Consider the following 26,337-nt stretch of genomic DNA (forward strand, 5'->3'; position numbering starts at 1 on the left):
GTTAGCCAGGATGGTCTCAATCTCCTCACTTCGTGATCCGCCCGCCTCGGCCTCCCAAAGTGCTGGGATTACAGGCATGAGCCACCGCGCCTATCCTCACCTATTATCTTCTAAAAGTGCTGTTCTCCAAAGCAAGAGAGGACTTTGATCACTGAAGAGAGAAGCTTAGCCATTTTTAAAGAACCAATCTTTGTTTACCATTTTAGATAAAAAGAAAGAACCTCGTGATGTAAGAAATTTTGACTATACTGCTCGAAGTTGGACTGGAAAATCTCCCAAACAATTTCTGATTGATTGGGTCAGGAAGAATCTTCCCAAGAGTCCAAATCCTTCCTTTGAAAAAGTTGCAGTAGGTAGATACTGGAAATGTAGGTATGTTTTGTTTTTGTTTTGATTAACTCAGTGAACTTTAGAAAAATGTAAGGTGGAAATCTTTTTGTTTCCTGTGAGTTAAGCAGACATTTAGGAAGCTCTCAATTCTACATGTCAGGTTTATTGTCTGATAGATTATCATTATCTAATACATGCCTTCCATGGAAATATTTAAACAATTAACAAATTTGAGTTTAATGTTAATGGAATTCTGAATTTTTTTTATCTGACTTTATCAACTGTATTTTTAAAAAATGTGTTTGCTTCTTTGTAGGGTTAGGGTAATCAAGTCTGAAGATGATGTCCTGGTAGTATGCCCTACAATCTTAACAGAGGATGGCATGCAAGCTCAGCACCTGGGAGCTACTTTAGCCCTTTATCGTTTAGTTAAAGGGCAGGTAAGACTTTTTAGGCCTAACTTTATCTGTATGTGGAAGGCAGTATTTAATTATGGTTCAATTTTTCTCTTTAGTGACTGTTTTTCTGATTAATCCTTTCTCATTATTCCTAATTTGGCTTCCTTTCAACCCTAAACACAGTTTGATCTTTCTTTCCTCTTAGACTAGAAGTCTGAAAGAGAGAGTATGATGATCCGACTTTTGGAGCTATGCTAAAAACAGTTGATAGTGTGGTGGAATTAAGGAGAATTTTTGTTTTGAGACAGCATCCTGTTATATTGCCCAGGCTGGAGTTGTGTGGCAGAGTCATAGCTCACTGCAGCCTCAAGTGATCCTCCTGCCTCAGCCTCCTGAATAGCTGGGACTACAGGCACGTGCCACCACATCCAGCTAATTTTTTAAAACAGATTTTATAGAGACAAGGTCTCACTATATTGCCCAGGCTGAAAATTTTTTGTTTGTTTTCCTTTAATGTTATATTGTCTCTCTTAACTTAAAAAATTTATATAGATATTGCTTCCATTTTTCAATTTTAGGTTATATTAACAATACACTTCCAGTTTCAGGAAGGATTAAAATAAAGTGCTACTGAAGGAATGCTCTTTTTTAAAATTTTGGATTGTCAGAATGCTCTTTTTTAAAATTTTGGATTGTCAGTATTTCCTTTTTACAGTAAATGTGTTTCTTTCTTCATAGGAAATTAGAACCTTCGAAAATTTTAGACACTGATTAAGTAGAACTCTGGACAGTAGTTCTTTCCCTGTTTCTGCCAGTAAAAGTTATTAATGTCTTTATTTCCCTTATTTTGCAAAATAAGGCACTATGAACTATTTGCTTGATAAAAATGACTATCAGTATCAGAGAGATAATTGTGGATTCTTTATAGCACAGAATTAAGATAACTTAGATTCCATCCAGTATAGTTCATTTAAAATACTTTGACCTGTAACATTATACAACTGCCAGAATCTCAAAAGAACTGCTTTATGGTTCATTAACATTTTATATAGTGCCACTGCAGGAATAAGTAATAGACATTTGTTCAGTAGTTTAACATGTTCCAAGAGTAAGCACCTCACATATCTTAACTAAACCTCAGAATATGCCTATAAGGGAGGTACAATTACTAGACCCATTTTAAAAATGCAGAAGCTGAGACACATAGAGGTTAAGTGAATGGTGCAAGGTTACACAGCTAGTCAGTCAAGAAGGCTGAATATGATGTGCTGTTCTTGAATTTGCATCGTACACATACATATATTAAAGTAATAATAATTTGAGTCAAATTATATTTTAAGATGAATATATCCTTTTAAGTGCTAATCTATTGAATTTTAAGTGCTATCCTTTTAAGTGCTAATCTATTGTATTTCCATATTGAATAGTTAGTGAAAATAACATACTGCTGTTTTTACTTTAGTCAGTTCATCAGTTACTTCCTCCCACTTACCGAGATGTTTGGCTGGAGTGGAGTGATGCAGAAAAGAAAAAGGAAGAATTAAATAAAATGGAAACCAATAAACCACGTGATCTTTTTATTGCCAAACTTCTGAATAAATTGAAACAGCAGCAACAGCAGCAACAACAGCATTCTGAAAATAAGAGAGAAAACTCTGAAGATCCTGAGGAATCTTGGGAAAATTTGGTTTCGGATGAGGATTTTTCTGCACTGTCCTTGGAATCAGCAAATGTAGAAGATTTGGAACCTGTTAGAAACCTCTTTAGAAAGTTGCAAAGCACACCTAAGTATCAGAAACTTCTAAAGGAAAGACAACAGTTACCTGTATTTAAACATCGGGACTCAATTGTTGAAACTCTTAAAAGGCACCGGGTAGTGGTTGTGGCAGGTGAAACAGGGAGTGGTAAAAGTACTCAGGTACCACATTTTCTATTGGAAGATTTGCTTCTAAATGAGTGGGAAGCAAGTAAATGTAACATTGTCTGTACTCAACCCCGAAGAATCTCAGCAGTGAGTTTAGCCACCAGAGTATGTGATGAATTGGGCTGTGAAAATGGACCTGGAGGAAGGGTAAGCTGTCATTCAACTCCACCTCAGTGAATGGTGACATTATTCACCTTTGCTTTTGTGATCCAAATGGAATGTGTACCATATGTGAATTTTCACTGTTATTGGTTGATCAGTAGCACGTTTCAGGCACTTTTCGTGTTTTCTTTGATAGATGTGATAGTATGCCACTGTCCTATGAGAAGGATTATCAGTAATTCTGTCATTAAAATTCTCTTAGAAAAAATATATTAACTATAATAATTGAATATTCAAATATGTTACCCACTAAATTGAACAACCAAAGAATGTGCACAAACTCAAATTCTACTAAAATATATCTCAAGTTTTTGCAAACCTTTTTCTGTGGCATGTATTCCTGAATGATTTTCATTCTTTAAAGTGAGCAGAAGGGAAAAACAGTATAAATTAAAATGCTAGTATTTTCCAACCCCATATTTTTTTTAAAAAATGAGAAAAGTACTTAAATGTCTATTGTCATGCATTTTGCCATGCTAGTATATACAAAACTGGCCAGACCTTAACCAGAATGACTGCAAAGTATACGAATTAGTTAATTAAACTAGTTAGAACCAAATATGACAAATTGCAATTTCATATAATTCTGATTATTTATACTTTGAATTGTTCATTCTGGAGATGGCATATTATATTTTTATCTCTAAACTGGGTACCCCTTCATTAAAAGTTTTCTATTTAGCAAAATTGTCTGGGTTTCTGTCATGGAATAGAGGAGGAAAAAAAAGGCACAGTTTCTGCTCTTAGAGAATGACAGACATATATACAAATAAGACAATGGAGTGACTGAAGGAGTAAGAAAGAAAATGTGATGGGGAATGTTATGTTAAAATTCCACTAGGCACTACTAGAAGGATACTAGCTGCTTTTTAATGACAGCAAATTTTATGAGATCTTGGTAGAAAAGTAGACCAAATTATAGAAGCTGCTTAAAATTTCATTCCTGAGTACCTCAATATTTTGCTTCATGATTATTTAGGAAGAAATTAATTCAACATTTATTAATGTTTTAATAATCATATTAATGGTATTTAAAGAAGGTGACCAGTTTTTTCCTCAACATCTTGAAAAGAGCAAAAATTCTGGGGCTGGGTATGGTGCCTCACGCCTATAATCCCAGCACTTTGGGAGGCTGAGGTGGGGGGATCACCTGAGGTCAGAAGTTTGAGGCCAGCCTGGCCAACATGGTGAAACCCTATCTCTACTAAAAATACAAAAATTACCTGGGCGTACTGGCATGCCCTTGTAATCCCAGCTAAGTGGGAGGTTGAGACAAGAGAATCGCTTGAACCCAAGAGATGGAAGTTGCAGTGAGCCGAGATTGCACCACTGCACTCCAGCCTAGGCCACAAGAATGAAACTCCATTTGAAAAAAAAAAAGTTTTTCTGTTCAAATTTGCCAAAATATAAAATATATTTTAAAGCTTTATACAGTTGAAGACCATGGGAAAATGCTTTTAATAATAAATTGCACTGAACAGATTTGCTAATGTATTTATTAATAAAGTAATAATTATTAATATATTATTAATAAATTGTACTAGATTACTTACAGTGCTTCATTTAGCAGCAAGATCAGCACCTCTGCTTCACTTTTTAAAGCTTGTTTCCCATATTACTCATGAGAATCTAATCAAGGCCTTATGTTCTCCCTTTAGAATTCATTGTGTGGGTATCAGATCCGGATGGAATCTCGAGCTTGTGAATCTACTAGGTTACTCTATTGTACAACAGGGGTTTTGCTAAGGAAACTTCAAGAAGATGGTCTTCTAAGTAATGTGTCTCATGTTATTGTAGATGAGGTGAGTGGATTCTATAGTTGTATTCAAAAATTTGAAATATTTTTGTATTAAAAAGATGTTACTCCTAATACTAGATAACATTTTCTTTATGCTTACTAAATTATTATATACTTTCCATATAATAATTTCTTGTAACAAATGTATCTCCTGTTGGTTTAATAAATACTATGTAATATTTGCTATATGCTTAATGCTGTTCAAAGTGTTATGTATAGCATATGTGTGTGTAGGACAGTAGGCAGTGAATTCATTTAATTCTTCTAGTAACCCAGTGAAGCAGATATCCTTATTTTAAACTGAGGTACAGAGAGGTCATACAGCCTGCTCAAGTGTTCATAGGCAGTAATTTCTGTAGCTGGAGGTTCAACCCCAAGCAATTTAGCTTCAGTCTGTATTCTTAACAGTATACTGCCTCTCAACTACTACATTTAGTTGTTAAAGAATCTGCTGTAATTCTTACAAAAAATAAGAAGTCTTCATCACTATATCACTTTATTGGTAGATATACCTCAACGTGAATCAAATTTGAATGCACACTTACATTGAATTATGCTACAAGTTTCTCATTATTTTAAATGCCATAGGAGCCCAGTGTATATAAACTAATTTGCTTGTGTATAATTTTTCAAGAACAGATAAGATATATACCATTCGTGTTATTCAGAATATGAAATTAAAAATCTCCCCAATATAAAGTTTTTGTAAATGTCGTTAATTCACTAAGTTCAGAAACCAATAGTGAAAGTTCATTCATTGATTTTTTTATTAATAGACTATATATAATTGGGTTATTTTCCTCCTTTTGGTTAGAAATTATTAGAAGCATAGAAAGGTAGAAAAATGAAAAGAAAAAGTATGATTTCGTGATTCAGAAAAAAAGTTAATCTTTAATTTGTATATTTATATGTGTATATTTAATATGTGTATTTATAATTCTTTCACATTAGTCAAAAAAAACTTTTTTTTTTTTGAGACAGAGTCTTGCTCTGTCACCAGACTGGAGTGCAGTGGCGTGTTCTCGGCTCACTGCAACCTCCACCTCCTGGATTCAAGCAATTCTCCTGCCTCAGCCTCTTCAGTAAGCTGGGACTAGGCGTGTGCCACCACGTCCACCTAATTCTTGTATTTTTGGTAGACGGTGTTTCACCATGTTGGCCAGGCTGGTCTTCATCTCCTGACCTCATGATCCGCCCATCTCAGCCTCCCAACGTACTGGGATTATAGGCATGAGCCACCATGCCTGGCCCAAAAACATGATTTTTATTTTTTTTATTTTTTTTATTATACTTTAAGTTCTAGGGTACATGTGTATAACGTGCAGGTTTGTTACATATGTATACTTGTGCCATGTTGGTGTGCTGCACCCATCAACTCGTCAGCACCCATCAATTCGTCATTTATATCAGGTATAACTCCCAATGCAATCCCTCCCCCCTCCCCCCTCCCCATGATAGGCCCCGATGTGGGATGCTCCCCTTCCCGAGTCCAAGTGATGTCATTGTTCAGTTCCCACCTATGAGTGAGAACATGCGGTGTTTGGTTTTCTGTTCTTGTGATAGTTTGCTAAGAATGATGGTTTCCAGTTGCATCCATGTCCCTACAAAGGATGCAAACTCATCTTTTTTTATGGCTGCATAATATTCCATGGTGTATATGTGCCACATTTTCTTTTTTTTTTTTTTTTTTTTTTTTTATTATACTTTAAGTTCTAGGGTACATGTGCATAACGTGCAGGTTTGTTACATATGTATACTTATGCCATGTTGGTGTGCTGCACCCATCAACTCGTCAGCACCCTTCAATTCATCATTTATATCATGTATAACTCCCCAATGCAATCCCTCCCTCCTCCCCCCTCCCCCCTCCCCATGATATACCCCAGTGTGTGATGTTCCCCTTCCCGAGTCCAAGTGATCTCATTGTTCAGTTCCCACCTATGAGTGAGAACATGCGGTGTTTGGTTTTCTCTTCTTGTGATAGTTTGCTAAGAATGATGGTTTCCAGCTGCATCCATGTCCCTACAAAGGACGCAAACTCATCCTTTTTTATGGCTGCATAGTATTCCATGGTGTATATGTGCCACATTTTCTTAATCCAGTCTGTCACAGATGGACATTTGGGTTGATTCCAAGTCTTTGCTATTGTGAATAGTGCCGCAATAAACATACATGTGCATGTGTCTTTATAGCAGCATGATTTATAATCCTTTGGGTATATACCCAGTAGTGGGATGGCTGGGTCATATGGTACATCTAGATCTAGATCCTTGAGGAATCGCCATACTGTTTTCCATAATGGTTGAACTAGTTTACAATCCCACCAACAGTGTAAAAGTGTTGCTATTTCTCCACATCCTCTCCAGCACCTGTTGTTTCCTGACTTTTTAATGATTGCCATTCTAACTGGTGTGAGATGGTATCTCATTGTGGTTTTGATTTGCATTTCTCTGATGGCCAGTGATGATGAGCATTTTTTCATGTGTCTGTTGGCTGTATGAATGTCTTCTTTTGAGAAATGTCTGTTCATATCCTTTGCCCACTTTTTGATGGGGTTGTTTGTTTTTTTCTTGTAAATTTGTTTGAGTTCTTTGTAGATTCTGGATATTAGCCCTTTGTCAGATGAGTAGATTGCAAAAATTTTCTCCTATTCTGTAGGTTGCCTGTTCACTCTGATGGTAGTTTCTTTTGCTGTGCAGAAGCTCTTTAGTTTAATTAGATCCCATTTGTCAATTTTGGCTTTTGCTGCTGTTGCTTTTGGTGTTTTAGACATGAAGTCCTTGCCCATGCTTATGTCCTGAATGGTACTACCTAGGTTTTCTTCTAGGGTTTTTATGGTATTAGGTCTAACATTTAAGTCTCTAATCCATCTTGAATTAATTTTCGTATAAGGAGTAAGGAAAGGATCCAGTTTCAGCTTTCTACTTATGGCTAGCCAATTTTCCCAGCACCATTTATTAAATAGGGAATCCTTTCCCCATTTCTTGTTTCTCTCAGGTTTCTCAAAGATCAGATGGCTGTAGATGTGTGGTATTATTTCTGAGGACTCTGTTCTGTTCCATTGGTCTATATCTCTGTTTTGGTACCAGTACCATGCTGTTTTGGTTACTGTAGCCTTGTAGTATAGTTTGAAGTCAGGTAGCGTGATGCCTCCAGCTTTGTTCTTATGACTTAGGATTGTCTTGGCAATGCGGGCTCTTTTTTGGTTCCATATGACCTTTAAAGCAGTTTTTTCCAATTCTGTGAAGAAAGTCATTGGTAGCTTGATGGGGATGGCATTGAATCTATAAATAACCTTGGGCAGTATGGCCATTTTCACGATATTGATTCTTCCTATCCATGAGCGTGGTATATTCTTCCATTTGTTTGTGTCCTCTTTTATTTCACTGAGCAGTGGTTTGTAGTTCTCCTTGAAGAGGTCCTTTACATCCCTTGTAAGTTGGATTCCTAGGTATTTTATTCTCTTTGAAGCAATTGTGAATGGGAGTTCATTCATGATTTGGCTCTCTGTTTGTCTGTTACTGGTGTATAAGAATGCTTGTCATTTTTGCACATTAATTTTGTATCCTGAGACTTTGCTGAAGTTGCTTATCAGCTTAAGGAGATTTTGGGCTGAGACGATGGGGTTTTCTAAATATACAATCATGTCATCTGCAAACAGGGACAATTTGACTTCTTCTTTTCCTAACTGGATACCCTTGATTTCTTTCTCTTGCCTGATTGCCCTAGCCAGAACTTCCAACACTATGTTGAATAGGAGTGGTGAGAGAGGGCATCCCTGTCGTGTGCCAGTTTTCAAAGGGAATTTTTCCAGTTTTTGCCCATTCAGTATGATATTGGCTGTGGGTTTGTCATAAATAGCTCTTATTATTTTGAGGTACGTTCCATCAATACCGAACTTATTGAGCGTTTTTAGCATGAAGGGCTGTTGACTTTTGTCAAAAGCCTTTTCTGCATCTATTGAGATAATCATGTGGTTCTTGTCTTTGGTTCTGTTTCTATGCTGGATTACGTTTATTGATTTGCGAATGTTGAACCAGCCTTGCATCCCAGGGATGAAGCCCACTTGATCATGGTGGATAAGCTTTTTGATGTGCTGCTGAATCCGGTTTGCCAATATTTTATTGAGGATTTTTGCATCGATGTTCATCAGGGATATTGGTCTAAAATTCTCTTTTTTTGTTGTGTCTCTGCCAGGCTTTGGTATCAGGATGATGTTGGCCTCATCAAATGAGTTAGGGAGGATTCCCTCTTTTTCTATTGATTGGAATAGTTTCAGAAGGAATGGTACCAGCTCCTCTTTGTACCTCTGGTAGAATTCAGCTGTGAATCCATCTGGTCCTGGACATTTTTTGGTTGGTAGGCTATTAATTATTGCCTCAATTTCAGAGCCTGCTATTGGTCTATTCAGGGATTCAACTTCTTCCTGGTTTAGTCTTGGAAGAGTGTAAGCGTCCAGGAAATTATCCATTTCTTCTAGATTTTCTAGTTGATTTGCGTAGAGGTGTTTATAGTATTCTCTGATGGTAGTTTGTATTTCTGTGGGGTCTGTGGTGATATCCCCTTTATCATTTTTTATTGCATCTATTTGATTCTTCTCTCGTTTCTTCTTTATTAGTCTTGCTAGCGGTCTGTCAATTTTGTTGATCTTTTCAAAAAACCAACTCCTGGATTCATTGATTTTTTGGAGGGTTTTTTGTGTCTCTATCTCCTTCAGTTCTGCTCTGATCTTAGTTATTTCTTGCCTTCTGCTAGCTTTTGAATGTGTTTGCTCTTGCTTCTCCATTTCTTTTAATTGTGATGTTAGAGTGTCAATTTTAGATCTTTCCAGCTTTCTCTTGTGGGCATTTAGTGCTATAAATTTCCCTCTACACACTGCTTTAAATGTGTCCCAGAGATTCTGGTATGTTGTATCTTTGTTCTCATTGGTTTCAAAGAACATCTTTATTTCTGCCTTCATTTCGTTATGTACCCAGTAGTCATTCAGGAGCAGGTTGTTCAGTTTCCATGTAGTTGAGCGGTTTTGATTGAGTTTCTGAGTCCTGAGTTCTAGTTTGATTGCACTGTGGTCTGAGAGACGGTTTGTTATAATTTCTGTTCTTTTACATTTGCTAAGGAGTGCTTTACTTCCCATTATGTGGTCAATTTTGGAATAAGTGCGATGTGGTGCTGAGAAGAATGTATATTCTGTTGATTTGGGGTGGAGAGTTCTATAGATGTCTATTAGGTCCACTTGGTGCAGAGATGAGTTCAATTCCTGGATATCCTTGTTAACTTTCTGTCTCGTTGATCTGTCTAATGTTGACAGTGGAGTGTTGAAGTCTCCCATTATTATTGTATGGGAGTCTAAGTCTCTTTGTAAGTCTCTAAGGACTTGCTTTATGAATCTGGGTGCTCCTGTATTGGGTGCATATATATTTAGGATAGTTAGCTCTTCCTGATGAATTGATCCCTTTACTCTTATGTAATGGCCTTCTTTGTCTCTTTTGATCTTTGATGGTTTAAAGTCTATTTTATCAGAGACTAGGATTGCAACCCCTGCTTTTTTTTTGTTCTCCATTTGCTTGGTAGATCTTCCTCCATCCCTTTATTTTGAGCCTATGTATGTCTCTGCACGTGAGATGGGTCTCCAGAATACAGCAGACTGATGGGTCTTGACTCTTCATCCAGTTTCCCAGTCTGTGTCTTTTAATTGGAGCATTTAGTCCATTAACATTTAAGGTTAATATTGTTATGTGTGAACTTGATCCTGCCATTATGATATTAACTGGTTATTTTGCTCGTTAGTTGATGCAGTTTCTTCCTAGCCTCGATGATCTTTACATTTTGGCATGTTTTTGTAATGGCTGGTACCGGTTGTTCCATTCCATGTTTAGGGCTTCCTTCAGGATCTCTTGTAAGGCAGGCCTGGTGGTGACAAAATCTCTAAGCATTTGCTTATCTGTAAAGGATTTTATTTCTCCTTCACTGATGAAACTTAGTTTGGCTGGATATGAAATTCTGGGTTGAAAATTCTTTTCTTTAAGAATGTTGAATATTGGCCCCCACTCTCTTCTGGCTTGTAGAGTTTCTGCCGAGAGGTCTGCTGTTATTCTGATGGGCTTCCCTTTGTGGGCAACCCGACCTTTCTCTCTGGCTGCCCTTAAGATTTTTTCCTTCATTTCAACTTTGGTGAATCTGGCAATTATGTGTCTTGGAGTTGCTCTTCTCGAGGAGTATCTTTGCGGTGTTCTCTGTATTTCCTGAATTTGAATGTTGGCCTGCCCTACTAGGTTGGGGAAGTTCTCCTGGATGATATCCTGAAGAGTGTTTTCCAACTTGGTTCCATTTTCCCCCTCACTTTCAGGCACCCCAATCAGACGTAGATTTGGTCTTTTTACATAATCCCATACTTCTTGCAGGCTTTGTTCATTTCTTTTTCGTCTTTTTTCTTTTGGTTTCTCTTCTCGCTTCATTTCATTCATTTGATCCTCAATCGCTGATACTCTTTCTTCCAGTTGATCGAGTCGGTTACTGAAGCTTGTGCATTTGTCACGTATTTCTCATGTCATGGTTTTCATCTCTGTCATTTCATTTATGACCTTCTCTGCATTAATTAGTCTAGCTGTCAATTCTTCCACTCTTTTTTCAAGATTTTTAGTTTCTTTGCGCTGGGTACGTAATTCCTCCTTTAGCTCTGAGAAGTTTGATGGACTGAAGCCTTCTTCTCTCATCTTGTCAAAGTCATTCTCTGACCAGCTTTGACCATTGCTGGCGATGAGCAGCGCTCCTTTGCAGGGGGAGATGCGCTCTTATTTCTTGAATTTCCAGCTTTTCTGCCCTGCTTCTTCCCCATCTTTGTGGTTTTATCTGCCTCTGGTCTTTGATGATGGTGACGTACTGATGGGGTTTTGGTATAGGTGTTCTTCCTGTTTGGTAGTTTTCCTTCTAATAGTCAGGACCCTCAGCTGTAGGTCTGTTGGAGATTGCTTGAGGTCCACTCCAGACCCTGTTTGCCTGGGTATCAGCAGCAGAGGTTGCAGAAGATAGAATATTGCTGAACAGCGAGTGTACCTGTCTGATTCTTACTTTGGAAGCTTCCTCTCAGGGGTGTACTCCACCCTGTGAGGTGTGGGGTATCAGACTGCCCTTAGTGGGGGATGTCTCCCAGTTAGGCTACTCAGGGGTCAGGGACCCACTTGAGCAGGCAGTCTGTCCGTTCTCAGATCTCAACCTCCATGTTGGGAGATCCCCTGCACTCTTCAAAGCTGTCAGACAGAGTCGTTCAGGTCTGCACAGGCCTCTGCTGCTTCCCCTGTTGTTTTTTAGCTGTGCCCTGTCCCCAGAGGTGGAGTCTACAGAGACAGGCAGGTTTCCTTGAGCTGCTGTGAGCTCCACCCAGTTCGAGCTTCCCAGAGGCTTTGTTTACCTACTTAAGCCTCAGCAATGGCAGGCGCCCCTCCCCCAGCCTCGCTGCTGCCTTGCAGTTAGATCGCAGACTGCTGTGCTAGCAATGAGGGAGGCTCCGTGGCCGTGGGACCCTCCCAGCCCGGTGTGGGTATAATCTCCTGGTGTGCCTGTTTGCTTAAAGCGCAGTATTGGGGTGGGAATTACCCGATTTTCTAGGTGTTGTGTGACTCAGTTCGCCTGGCTAGGAAAAGGGATTCCCTTCCCCCTTGCGCTTCCCAGGTGAGGCAATGCCTCGCCCTGCTTCAGCTCTGGCTGGTCGGGCTGCAGCAGCTGACCAGCACCAATTGTCCGGCACTCCCCAGTGAGATGACCCCAGTACCTCAGTTGAAAATGCAGAAATCACTGGTCTTCTGTGTCGCTCGCGCCGGGAGTTGGAGACTGGAGCTGTTCCTATTCGGCCATCTTGCTCCACCCCCTCCCCAGCTAAAACATGATTTTTAAAAGTAGCTTTATACTAGTATATAATTTGGATGGTCCCATAATTTATTTAGCTATTTTCCGCTTGTCAGATAAGTTTGAGTGAAGACATTTTAAAATAACCTAATTAATATTTTGATAATAAATAAATTATAGGAATTTTCATCTAAGGAGTCTTTATTCCTTAACGGGAGAGAACACTGTACTGTAGTTACAGGAGCAACAGGTTTGTATGCTCACTGTGTAGTAACCGACTAATGCACTGAGACACTAGAGTTTGCAGCAAAGAAAGTGTTTAATGGTTGCAGGGCACCAAGCAAGGAGATGAGGAGACCCTCAATCTATCTCCCAGAGGAGTTATGGGTTTTTAAGGGGATTTTGGAAGGCAAGGGATTGGAAAATTGGCCTCATTGATTGGTAAGGGTAAGGAGAATAAAAATCATTAGGATGTAGAAACTTCATTATTTGGGGAGTCAGCTCTTTGTGGGGTCCTTCATACCAGCTGGCATCAGTGGGGTCCTTCAGATCAGCTTTGAGTCAGTAGTTTCACTGGTACATAGGACCTGAAGGAATTTCTCAAACGGAAAACGTACCATTTCATAATGTTCAAGTTATCTATAGAGCAGTTAAGGGGAACGATAATCTAGGGTCTGTGTGATTCTAGGACAATAGGCAGTGAACAACTTTCTTCCTTGATTAATTTTATAAAGTTTATAGGGATGGTTTTACTCTTATCACTAAAATATCAAAGAGAAAGAGGCTGAATGGCTGCTTTTTTATCTGGCCCATAGGCTCCTGCGGGAAGGGAGTAGAGGTAAGGTGTTACAATTGTGGCTTTGTATGACCAAGACCTGGATTTAATCAGTATCATCAAGGGTCAATATGAGCCAAAATGCTGACTTTTTTTTCGTATTACCATTCTTAAAATAAGCTACAATATATTTATAGTGAGAAATTCTTACTGTTAGGTAAGTTGAAATATCTGTAGCAGTTAATAAGTTCTGTTGAACCCCAAATTATTACCAGAAAATTGCTTGGTAAATATAGATCAGGATGAGCTCTAAAAACCAGACCAACTTCAGGAAGTTGTATTCTTTCATGGTTTTGTATTAGCCATTCGTAGACACAGTTAACTGGATTGAGCTCCAATGTGATCCCTTCAACCTCTTAGACACTACAGCAAGTAAAAAAAACCTAGAAGTGAAATTCATCATCATGTTAAGTATTTATTGTAAGAGATGTCAGGACAAAGTCCATGACATTATACAGGAACCTCTTTATGAAGACAGAATAATGCTTCTTCTGGCCTTACTATTAGGAATTGTGTGATTTTAGTTTGTAGTCAGTGTGTGAATTGAGTAGATTTTCTTGATGGCTGATAGTGTGCTTACAGCCAAATTTTATGCCCATCTATACCAAGTATACTTAATAGTATGCATTTTCATTTGCTCTATTTTATGTTCTATCCTTATTTTTTTCCTTTTAAAAAAAAATCTGGCCAGGTGCAGTGTCTTGCACCTATAATGCCAGCAATTTGGGAGGCTGAGGCGGGAGGATCACTTGAGCCCAGGAGTTTGAGACCAGCCTGGGCAATATAAGGGAGACCTCCTCTCTCCAAAAAAAAAAAAAAAAATTAGCTAGGTTTGGTGGCTTTTGCCTGTAGTCCTATCTACTCACCTATAGTCCCATCTGCTTGCAAGGCTGAGGTGGAGGATTGCTTGAGCCTGGGAGGTCAAGGCTGTAGTGAGCTGTGGTAGTGCCACTGTGCTCCAGCCTGGGCAATAGAGCGAGACCCTGTCTCAAAATAACAAACAAAAAAGCCTTATTTGTATAAATTCATATCTATTTGATGAAGTTTTCCAGATCTATGCCTTCCATCAGATTTCTTTCTTGAGCGTCAGACTTAAATATCTAGCTACCATCTAGATACCTTCAGTCTTAGGAACTCCAAACTCAGCAGTTCTACTACTCAACATCTCTCCTCCCTGTTCATCTTGTATAACTTGCCCCTTCTCCTCTCTTCTAAATCTCTGAATGATCCCCAGTCACCTGGTCAAACCACCAAAGTAAAAATGTCTTTAAGATTTTTCCTTCTTTCTCCCACATCCCCTGAATCCAGTCAGCTAGTCCTTTTATTTTGCCTTTCTCAAGTACATTTACTTTTCTCCGTATTCACTGGTGTTACCCTTGAAGACGCCACCATTATTTCTTTAATTACTACAAAAGTCTCTAATGAATTAAACTTCCTGCTTTGTTTTGCTCTCCTCCACATTTTCCACATTGTAGCCAGGATTATCCTTTTTAAAATAAAACTCAGACCACATGATTCCTCTGCTTTAAAGTGCTTTAATCACTGCCCTTCCTGACTCATTAGGAAAAAGTCACAACTCCTTAACCCAGTTTACAAGGCCTTACAGGGCAGTTTATTGAGTATCTTACCAGCTTTATTTCTGACCCATCCCCCATCCCATGCTCAAGTCATTATTTTTGTTTCTCCAGTTTCTGAAAGTTAGTATGATCCTTCTTTCTACCATGAATTCATACACACTGTGTACCTTAACATGAACGCTATTTTCTCCTTTTTTCATCTCGTTTCTTCCTCCTCTTTTTCTTTTCATACTCATCCCTCAGTTCTCAGCATCAATGGCATTTGTCTTAGTAGTCGCCTTGACCATCGGGATTAGCTCTCCTTCATATATAATTTAAAACCATCCTATACAGCATCTTCTTACTGCACTGAAAACTCAAAGGAAGAGAACTCTCTTGGTTGCTTTTTAAACTCCAGCATCTAGCACAATGCTGAGTACTTACTGTTAGGCTCTGTTCTAAGGGCTTTGCATTATCTCATTTGATTGTCACAACTCTATGAAATTGGCATTATTTGTATTCTCCTTTTATAGAAGAAATAGACCCAGAATATTTAAATGACTTTCCCTAAGTCATTTAAAGTTCCCTAAGTCACACTTAACCCCTACTGCCTCCCTTTCAAACAAATGAATGATAAAACCTGTTTTGTTACCTTGATATACTTTATCGTTTTGTGCTACCTTAAATCTGTTATAAAATAGAGTAGAAATAAATCACAGTACAGAAAGTTGGAAGATAGACTCAGAGTCAACAGATACTAAAGTTCTGACAGTATACCCCATCCATGCTCTTCCCTAAAATGCATGTGTTAGAAGAGCATAAAACCCTTTTTTCTGACAGTGATAGAGATTCTCTCGGATTCCTGCTAGTTAATGCCTCTTTTTCTACCTAGTAGATAAACCATCTGTCTTGTGATGGTGACAGTATAGTTTTATATTAGTGGCAGAGATTTAGCAGTCACTCTTGCTTCTAAGTGAAATTTGGGATATACCCTACATCTTTTCTTTTTTTTTGAGACAGAGTCTCACTCTGTCGCCCAGGCTGGAGTGTAGTGGTATGAGCTTGGCTCACTCACTGCAACCTCTGCTTCCTGGGTTCAAGTGATTCTCCTGCCTCAGCCTCCCAGGTAGCTGGGATTACAGGTGCACACCACCGTACCTGGCTAATACTTGTATTTTTAGTAGAGACAGGGTTTCGCCATGTTGGCCAGGGTGGTCTCAAACTCCCGACCTCAGGTGATCTGCCCGTGTCGGCCTCCCAGAGTGCTCAAATTACAAGTATGAGCTACTGGCAATAAGGAACTCCTTTTTCACGCATCCCTCAAACTTAGAGTTGTACCCGGCCTTATCAGCTACATCTGATCTGATTTGCAAACCATCTCCTAGGGTAGAGTCATGCTGTCATGGCTAATCTAGTTTATTATATGATTTTCAGTGACTTCAATTTTAGAGAATGACTTTATTTTCAGTTCTGAAGATCTGCCGTATTTAAAACATACAGCTTCTCCCTCCCTGCACATGTACTGACTATACTTAGATATTGAATAACTTTTAGTAAATCTGGGTGTCTGATTGTTCAAGCCTCTTACTAGAATTTATACAATATATGATGAATTTTTTTATTCCCTTTTTAAAACTAGGTTCATGAAAGAAGTGTCCAGTCAGACTTCCTACTAATTATCTTGAAGGAAATTTTACAGAAACGTTCTGATCTACACTTGATTCTAATGAGTGCCACTGTGGACAGCGAAAAATTTTCTACATATTTCACACACTGCCCCATTCTCAGAATTTCAGGAAGAAGTTATCCTGTTGAGGTAAGTTTTCTTTATAATATGCGTATAAGCAGAAACTGCATTACCAACAGGTTCTTTCCCTAGGAGATGGGTGCTTGTAGTCTGAGGCCAGAACTATTCCTAGGTTCAGTGAGTCGTCAGAGGAGGGGGACACAGCCTTAAGAATCAGATGGCTGTTACTGCCTTGCCTGAGGCTGGATAGGAGAGAAAGGAGGGTGTTGACTCAAGGCAGCCCTGAGGGCTAAAAAACATAAAACTATTTTCACATGAAAATCATCATATTCAGATTAAGAGTTGCCGCCCTTCCCTGGTCATCTAATGGTCAGGGGGAAAAAAAAAAAAAGAGTGGCTACCTGGCAATAAGGAACTCCTTTTTCACCCACCCCTCAAATTTAGGGTTGTCTTTAAAGCTTCCTTTCTACATATTCTATTCTTGATTCTTACCTTTTCAGTTCAGCTAATATAATCTACTCTTAACTGTTTCACGTTATATGTATATATATAAATATATCTCATAATGTAATTTGTCTTGAGGCTTTAGAGATAATCCCTCTCTGTCAACCAAGTCTTCATTCCCAAATAATACTAAAAATTTTTTTTCATAATATTCTAAATTAGTGTTTGGTGACATTCAAAAGGTGGTGTCCCCTTGTTCTCTTTAAAATGATATTTACTGAAATGAATTTGAATTCACCCATTTATATGCCTTATTCTATGCAGGTTTTTCATCTTGAAGATATAATAGAAGAAACAGGTTTTGTACTGGAGAAAGACTCAGAATATTGTCAGAAGTTTCTGGAAGAGGAAGAAGAAGTAACCATTAATGTTACAAGCAAAGCTGGGGGAATAAAAAAATATCAGGTAAAAAGAAAATATTTTGAAAGATATCAGATAATGATATCCAGGGCCTAACCTGCCACAAGAGTTTCAAATCATATGGTTAACACAGTGAATTTGAGTATAATTTGATAGATGAGGAACAGATCTGAGAATGAACCAATTTTAAAGGTCGTTTCTTTAATCTTTATTTCATAGACTGTAGTCTTTGATTTGTGATACTTTGATTGTCCTCTTAAACTATTCTGGGCCATCTAGGTACACATACAAAATCAAGGACCATACAAGTTAGAAGCAACTTCTTATAACAATTTTGTAACAGTGATCAGTTATTGAGGAGTACATTAGTAGTGATTTTTCTCTACTTCATCTCAACACCATAGGTGATCAGAATAGGGCAGGTCTGAAATCTAGATCCTTGCCATTAGTTTTCTTAGCCTCTGTCCTGGCAGGAGCAGGGCAGAGGCAAGATGGTGATAGGTAGATAGTGATAGATAGATAGATAGATAGATAGATAGATAGATAGATAGATAGATAGATATAGATAGATAAATAGATACGTATATACGTACGTACGTACATACATACATACTGAAGCTGTGTAGGGCATAGTTCTTCCTGGGAAGTTAGTTTCAATTACATGTTTTCAGAAATATCAAAAAAAATCCTGCATTTTAGCCAGTGGTACTAGATCCAGCATTTTTGTCATATCCATGATATTTCATGCATGTTTCCAATTTAATGAAAACACAGAGTTAAAGTTATCTTTATATTTTTATTAAGCAGATAGACCAAGAAAGCAAAAATTTAAATCTTGCCCTAAAACACCAGAGGTAAAAATTACTAACTAAAGAAAGACTTTAGAAAAGTATAATTATTTCAAAAGAGATGACTGGAATTCAGGAGCCAAAGTAGAATGTAGAAGGAATGAGCCAGGTACAAACTACTTATTAAAGTTATGACCTCTCTTGGCCTGGCTGCTTTTTGGTTGCCACAGAATGATGCATACATGGTTACAATATGCTTTTCTACAATTATTTTAGTATGTATATGCCAAGATAAAAAGGTTTTGCTATACCTAAGGGCTGGATGACATTATAGGAGAGAGATGATACTTTCTGATACTCTCGCCACTATTAAGTATATTCTTTCTGTATCTTAACAAAATAGTAATGGTGACAATGAGAAAAATATAGATTTGATGAATGCAAATACCACCTTTTTTCCTTCTTTGTCTTACAAAAATACTTAATATTTTTATTCAGCTCCCTCTGGTTGGATTTCTTTTAGGAATACATCCCAGTTCAGACTGGAGCAAATGCTGATTTAAATCCATTTTACCAAAAGTACAGCAGCCGCACTCAGCATGCTATTCTATACATGAATCCTCATAAAATCAACCTGGATCTCATTTTGGAACTTCTTGCATACTTAGGTATATTTCTATTTCTAATGGGTCTCCATTTTATTTGATAAAACATTTCTACTAGCTGGAGATGTATTGTTAATATTTTATATGCTGTTCCTTTTATCTTCTTATTTTGAATATTGTATCTTTTTTTAATTTCAGATAAAAGTCCCCAGTTCAGAAATATTGAAGGAGCAGTATTGATCTTTTTACCAGGTCTTGCTCATATTCAGCAGTTGTATGATCTTCTGTCAAATGATAGAAGATTTTATTCTGAACGGTAACTACACATCTTCATTATATTCCTGGTTGTTTTAAAATAGGAAAATATTTGGTACATTAAAACCCTTGATCAGAGTTTTCAGTCTTTTCACCAAAGGTTAAAATTGCCTATGGGGAAGTAAGATTTTTTTGTTTAAACATTTCCATTATAACATGTTATCTACTAAAAATTTTTAGGTACTATATTCTGCATTTGTTCCATTTTATTTTATTTTTGAGACAGATTCTCTCTCTGTTGCCTAGGCTGTAGTGTAGTGGCGTGATTGCACCTTCAGCCTCAAACTCCTGGGCTCAAGCAGTCCTACCACCTCAGCCTCCTGAGCAGCTGGGACCACAGGCATGCACCACTACGCCCAGCTAATTTAGAATTTTTTTTTTCATAGAGACAGGGTCTTCCTCTGTTGCCCAGGCTGGCCTCAAACTCCTGGGCTCAAGCGAACTTCTCATCTTGGCCTACCAAAGTGCTGCGATTACAGGTGTGAGCCACTGCCTGTAGCCTTCATCTTCTTTTTTTTTTTTTTAAGGCAGAGTCTTGCTCTGTTGGCCAGGCTGGAGTGCAGTGGCACAATCTCAGCTTACTGTAACCTCTACCTCCGGGTTCATGTGATTCTCCTGCCTCAGCCTCCCCAAGTAGCTGGGACTACAGGTGCACACCACCACGCCCAGCTAATTTTTATATTTTTAATAGAGATGGGGTTTCACCATGTTGACCAGGCTGGTCTCAAACTCCTCACCTTAGATGATCCACCCATCTCAGCCTCCCAAAGTGCTGGGATTACAGGCATGAGCCACCGCACTCAGCCAGCCTTCATCTTCTTAATAAGATTAAGCAGAGGGAATCCTGTGGTTTAAAAGTAAGATGGTGACTCCTGCCAACCTGCTAAATTGTGCAAAACTCCAACCAAACTGCAGTTTATCAGCCATATATATTTAATCAGCTGTTTACTATATGTTTCAATAGAGTTTATTACTACTGTAATAAACCATACAAGCCACTTCAACGTTAAAAAGAACATTAAAAAAATTTAATCCTGTTCGCATAATTTGTTTATATTCTCTGTGATGCGTGTATATGAGGTTTCATTGTACACTTCTGTAAACACTTGTGTATGTTTAAATTTTTTCATAGTAAAAAATCTTAAAGTTGCTTGCTATATGCAAATAAATTTTGTTGTTCTTTGCAGTGTCTTCTAAAGAGAAACCCTTGCTAAGAACTATGATTTTAACTTTCAGATATAAAGTGATAGCTCTGCATTCTATTCTTTCAACCCAAGATCAAGCTGCAGCATTCACACTTCCTCCTCCAGGAGTCAGGAAGGTAAAATTTAGTACAGCAAATTTATATGTGATACACCTGAGAATATTTTATGACGGCAGTATAACTTTTTATCTTCAAAGACAGTTGTTAACATTAAGTGCTTGATGTGCACTGCCAACTCCAAGTGTTCTGCGCCTTACCATCATCAGAAGTGAACCCAATGTTACAATTCAAGCATCTGTAGGTTTACATTATGTGCTATTTAAGGGAGAAGACTTCATTGAGAGAGTGCTAGTTGAAAAATATGGTATGCATGTTGCCTGTTGAGGGAAAAAAGTCACAACTTTTTCCCAAGAAGGCATCACAAAGGAGATTGGATATTAGGCATCACAAAGGAGACTGAATATTTAAATCCTGGGAGTATTCTTGTTGTTCTCTAGGCAGATCCTCTCTGATTTTTCCTGTACATAAACCATTAGGTAGGTCACAAAGCTAATAAGCAGCAGAGCCAGGACAACAACCTAGTTCTTCTCATTAATGTGATTTTTTTTTTCCCTAATAATAGTGAAGGGCTGTGCTCAGCTGTCTTCATTCTCTACCCAGTTTCCCATTCTACTTATGTTTTTTTTGTTTTGAGACGGAGTTTCACAACAACACTCCAGCCTTGTTGCCCAGGCTGGAGTGCAATGGCACAATCTCAGCTCACTGCAACCTCCTCCTCCCGGGTTCAAGTGATTCTCCTGCCTCAGCCTCCTGAGTAGCTGGGATTACAGGCACCTGCCACCAAGCCTGGCTAATTTTTGTATTTTTAGTAGAGACAGGGTTTTGCCAGGTTGGCCAGGCTGGTCTCAAACTCCTGACCACAGGTGATCCTCCTGCCTTGGCCTCCCAAAGTACTGGGATTACAGGTGTGAGCCACTGCGCCCAGCCCTACTTATGTCATTTTTAAGATGATTGACTAGAATTAGGGGAGTGGTGTTTTTGTTGGACTAAAAAATCTGTATTTTAGATTTAGTCTAATTAGTAAGCTAAGCTGACAAAACTAAAGTAAATTAAAATTACATAGTAATAGCAAATAGATTGTAAATTTTTGTGACTGAAATTGAAATGCAGTTTTTAAATTTCATCAGCTCAAACTAATATAAATAATGATATATTAATGAAAGTAGTCTAAATGTTTTAAGCTTTTTGTTTTTTTTCAGATTGTTTTAGCAACAAATATTGCAGAGACGGGTATCACTATTCCAGATGTTGTATTTGTAATTGATACTGGAAGAACAAAAGAAAATAAGTAAGTTTAAATTTCCCAAATCAAAACATTTTTTAACCTGGAAAGAGGCTGAGGCTCTTGAATTCTTGGGAGAAATTCTAAAATTATATAGCGAAAATCCTAAATGTCCTAGTTCTGTCCAAAGCAAAAGCCTTAGAGAAACTATAAGAAACTTTAAAATATATGAGTAAATGTCAGAATTTCATGTCATGGGTTTTCCCATAAGTAATGCCAGTATAGTGCGACTTTTAAAAAGTACTGAGAAAAATTTTCAAAACACAAATTTTTATAGATTTTTTATTTGTAAAATAAATTGTTTGACAAAAAACATTATTTGTGTAATTTGGAAAAGAAACATGGCTTTTGGAGTAAGAGGTGAATTTAAATCCCTTGAGCAAGTAACATAACATATAACCTCTGTAATCATCAGTTTCCTCATTCGCAAATGGGTAAAATGAAAAATTTTTATTTTATTTTATTTTTTGAGATGGAGTCTTGCTCTGACACCCAGGCTGGAGTGCAGTGGCACAATCTCACTGCAGCCTCCACCTCCCTGGTTCAAGCAGTTCCCGTCTCTGCCTTCTGAGTAGCTGGGATTACAGGCGCTTGCCACCATACTTGGCTAATTTTTTTGTATTTTTAGTAGAGACAGGGTTTCACCATGTTGGCCAGGCTGGTCTTGAACTCCTGACTTCAGGCAGTCTGCCCGCCTCGACCTCCCAAAGTGCTGGTATTACAGGCATGAGCCACCTCACCCAGTCAAAATGAAAATTTCAAAACTGAAAGTGCCTAGTTCAGTAACTGGAACCTAATAGGTAACTGTAACTAAAGTACTAAAAGTAGTAATCAACAAAAAGATTACTACTGTATAAATAATGTTTATATTACATAAATAGGACAGACCACCTTTAGTAGTCTACTGTAACCTAGATACACTATCCCCTGTTTTAGGAAACCATAGCAATATCTGCAAGAGAGTACCGCTATTCAATAAAAAGTAGATTCTTGATTCTTTGAATTGTACCTCTAGAGAAAATGTTTTCAGGGTTTAACTGTATTGTGAAAAGTATGTTGAATTATAATATTCACAGTAACACTTCTCAAAATATGTCAAAGAATTCTCATTCCTTAATTAATAGATATTCTACTAAATTTTTAAAAGATTCTATGATCAGGTTAGTATGAGAAAGGATAAGTTAAAGAAGTTTTTTTTCTTTTGCCAGACTTTTAATTTGTAGTGTATTTAGTATGCAATGTTTACTAAATTATTTAAATAAGAAGCATAATTTGAGAATTATTGGTCCACAATAATGGAGTTTTTAAGCCTATATTTAACTTAGTTGTAACAGTCAAATCCAGCTTTTTACAATTTTGACTTAAGTCAATTACCTACATATTCCCTCCTAAAACATTTCTTCAGGTACCATGAAAGCAGTCAGATGAGTTCTTTGGTCGAGACGTTTGTCAGTAAAGCCAGTGCTTTGCAGCGCCAGGGAAGAGCTGGGCGGGTCAGAGATGGCTTCTGTTTCCGGATGTACACAAGAGAAAGGTATGGCATAGCACTGGAAATGTAAAACACATAAACCAGTACTGTGTGACATTTCTGATAATACGTATTTAGTATTTCTTTATTTTTCAGATTTGAAGGCTTTATGGAGTATTCTGTTCCTGAAATCTTACGTGTACCTTTGGAGGAATTATGCCTTCATATTATGGTAATCTCAAGGGAACTCAGATGAATTTTGTCCTTCACCCCTTTCTAGAAAAGAAAAAAAGAACACCTAAACTTACCTTATATTGCTTTAGATTTTCAACTTTTTTACTCTTATTTAATATATGCCCTTATCCATCTTATTATAAGTAAATCCACTGTGTTTGGGTTTTGCCAGACACTTAACACTTTACAGATTATCAGCCTCATAACCTAGACTAGTAGTTCTCAACTGGGGGCACTGTTGCCTACCAGGGGACATTGGGCAATGTCAGGAGATATTTTTGGTTGTCATAATTGGACAGGGAGGGTAAATGGTATCTAGTAGGTAGAGATCTGGGATGCTCCTAAACATCTGACAGTTTACAGGGCAGCTCCCTAAAACAAAGAATTATCCAGCCCAAAATATCAGTAGTACTTAGATCAAGAAACCCTGACCTAAACAAAGGTCTTCTTTGACTGAAAGATCTATAATATCCTTCAGTTCTTAGATTTTTGACTCTATCAAAATCCGGAATTAAGAAACTAAAACTGTGAAGTGGAAAATCTAATCCTTATTCCCTCCCCACCCACACACACACACAAACACTCATATACTCTTCCCCCCAACTCCTCTGCCCCCATTATAAAAAAAAATAACAGGATAGCCCTACTAACACATTTTACCCTCTTTGCTTAAAATTTTACTGAAGTCAAATTTAGTTCCAGTACCATCTCATTGGGTAGTGTTAATTCTTTGATTTCATACCAATTTTATTACTTTTTTAATCTGCAGAAATGTAATCTTGGTTCTCCTGAAGATTTCCTCTCCAAAGCCTTAGATCCTCCTCAGCTCCAAGTGATCAGCAATGCAATGAATTTACTCCGAAAAATTGGAGCTTGTGAATTAAATGACCCTAAACTGACTCCGTTGGGCCAACACCTTGCAGCTTTACCTGTGAATGTCAAGATTGGCAAGATGCTTATTTTTGGTGCCATATTTGGCTGCCTTGACCCAGTGGTAAGTCAAACAATGCTGCTGCTGCTTCACTTTAAATATCCTTTGACCAGGAAATTACAAGTTTGGAAACAATTGTTAATTAAAAATTTTTTTTAACTAAATAGAATGTCTGTACTAACAATAAAACTGAGAGGGCCTGAATGCTTGATAAGAATTTTTTTTTTTTTTTTTTTTTTTTTTGAGACAGGGTCTGGCACTGTCGCCCAGGCTGGAGAGCAGTGGTGCAATCTAGGCTGACTGCAATCTCTGCCTCCGGGGTTCGAGCAATTCATGCCTCAGCCTCCCAAGTAGCTGGGATTACAGGCACGTGCCACCACACCTGGCTAATTTTTGTATTTTTAGTAGAGATGGGGTTTCATCATGTTGGCCAGGTCAGATAAGAATATTTTAATATAATATTTAAGTTTTTATATTTATATACTTGAAAATCTGTTCATCCATTTACTTAAGTGTACTGTAGGTACTATTTTGTGAGTTATTTTGACTTGTCTAAACTTTTGTTTTCAACCCACTTGAAATATTTAATGGAATATGTAGTGGATGATTCTTAGGAAGCTTTGAACACTACCGACTGAAAGGTAAAATTAAAAACTTTTTTTCTTTCCTTTTTTGGGCTCTCTCTCTGAGCCAATAATTAGCAGAGTTCTCTTTTCTCAAATTATCTCAGAATTAACAAATTCAAATCTGTCTGAGTCTCTGGACGCATATGCTTACTGTGCCATTCCAACTTTCCAACTTTATGAAGCTATGGCCTTTTCTGGGATTACCAATAAAGGCTATTTAAAAACAGAATGGAAGCCTGGGCAACATAGTGAGACCCTGATTCTGCAAAAAAAAATTAAGATTAAAAAAATTGGCCAGGCATGGTGGTGCACCCCTGTAGACCCAGCTATTCAGGAGGCTGAGGTGGGAGGATTGCCAGAGCCCCGGAGTAGGAGGGGGCAGTGAGCTGTGATTGGGCCACTGCACCCCAGGCTGGGCAACAGAACAAGACCCTGTCTGTAAAAAAATCCAGAAATAAAAACAAAATGAAGAAAATGTGACTTATTACTGCAGTCTCTCTCTGTTTAGTATTCGAAATAGATATTCACCAGAATTTTGCGAAGTTCAAAAAATAACCTCTTCCATAATAGTTTATCTGAAAACCTACAACAACAAATGGATTGTTATGTCCAAATTATTTTTAAAGATCATGGCAGACTAAGAGTGGAAATTTGACAGTCTTGGAGACAAGATAACTGAATTAGGATTCCCAGATTGCCTCTAACTGTATGATAGACTGTAAATCATTTATATAAATGTTCAGTTTTTTTTCTCTGATTGTGGTGATAATTGCCTCCTTACCTCACAGAAAGGGTATAAAAGTAAAGGGATGTATTTTTGAAATTCCTTAAAATGGAACAAAAAATAACTGTTTAAAATGAAAATATAAATTAGCTATAGTAGAACATAATAAAAGTATTGAAAATAAACAGGCAACTTAAAGGGTGATTGTTTTATGATTTGCTTTCTTTCATAAGTTAACTTTCACTGTATAGCTCTTTAATGATAAATTGTTTTGTCATTTATGGATAGGCAACACTAGCTGCAGTTATGACAGAGAAGTCTCCTTTTACCACACCAATTGGTCGAAAAGATGAAGCAGATCTTGCAAAATCAGCTTTGGCCATGGCGGATTCAGACCATCTGACAATCTACAATGCTTATCTAGGGTAAAAACATAATCTGGCCGTTATCAATAAGCCAATTACGTGAGGTTATTTACTTAAAAACAATTACCTTTGACTCATTAAAATTGTACATCTGAGGTTTAAATTTATTTTTAGTTATTTCATCTGTCAAGGTATAATTATTTTAGAGAGTCATGTGTTTTATAATCCTTCTTAAAACTTAAGAATAATATATTTGGTATTATATGTATATTAACTCAT

The 26,337-nt window shown here is 37.7% G+C and overlaps 1 protein-coding gene across 2 annotated transcripts in view; it reads left to right on the forward strand.

Moving 5' to 3' along the window:
- The window catches only part of DHX29 (DExH-box helicase 29), a 59,697-nt gene that overhangs the window by 21,096 nt on the left and 12,264 nt on the right, over positions 1–26,337 (forward strand). For both annotated transcript variants that reach the window (XR_004056496.1, XM_010386471.2), the window contains exons 9-22: positions 207–372; positions 647–770; positions 2,191–2,799; positions 4,473–4,616; positions 16,485–16,661; positions 17,361–17,501; positions 18,768–18,912; positions 19,048–19,165; positions 20,401–20,485; positions 21,628–21,716; positions 23,116–23,244; positions 23,335–23,410; positions 24,182–24,406; positions 25,982–26,118. Coding sequence is in view for 1 of the 2 variants with exons in the window: in XM_010386471.2 (XP_010384773.1) it covers positions 207–372; positions 647–770; positions 2,191–2,799; positions 4,473–4,616; positions 16,485–16,661; positions 17,361–17,501; positions 18,768–18,912; positions 19,048–19,165; positions 20,401–20,485; positions 21,628–21,716; positions 23,116–23,244; positions 23,335–23,410; positions 24,182–24,406; positions 25,982–26,118 (2,365 nt within the window). In the remaining variant the exon portion in view is untranslated. The remainder of the gene's footprint in view (positions 1–206; positions 373–646; positions 771–2,190; positions 2,800–4,472; positions 4,617–16,484; positions 16,662–17,360; positions 17,502–18,767; positions 18,913–19,047; positions 19,166–20,400; positions 20,486–21,627; positions 21,717–23,115; positions 23,245–23,334; positions 23,411–24,181; positions 24,407–25,981; positions 26,119–26,337) is intronic.

Source organism: Rhinopithecus roxellana, chromosome 3 (assembly GCF_007565055.1).
Source record: "Rhinopithecus roxellana isolate Shanxi Qingling chromosome 3, ASM756505v1, whole genome shotgun sequence".
Taxonomy (NCBI): Eukaryota; Metazoa; Chordata; class Mammalia; order Primates; family Cercopithecidae; genus Rhinopithecus; species Rhinopithecus roxellana.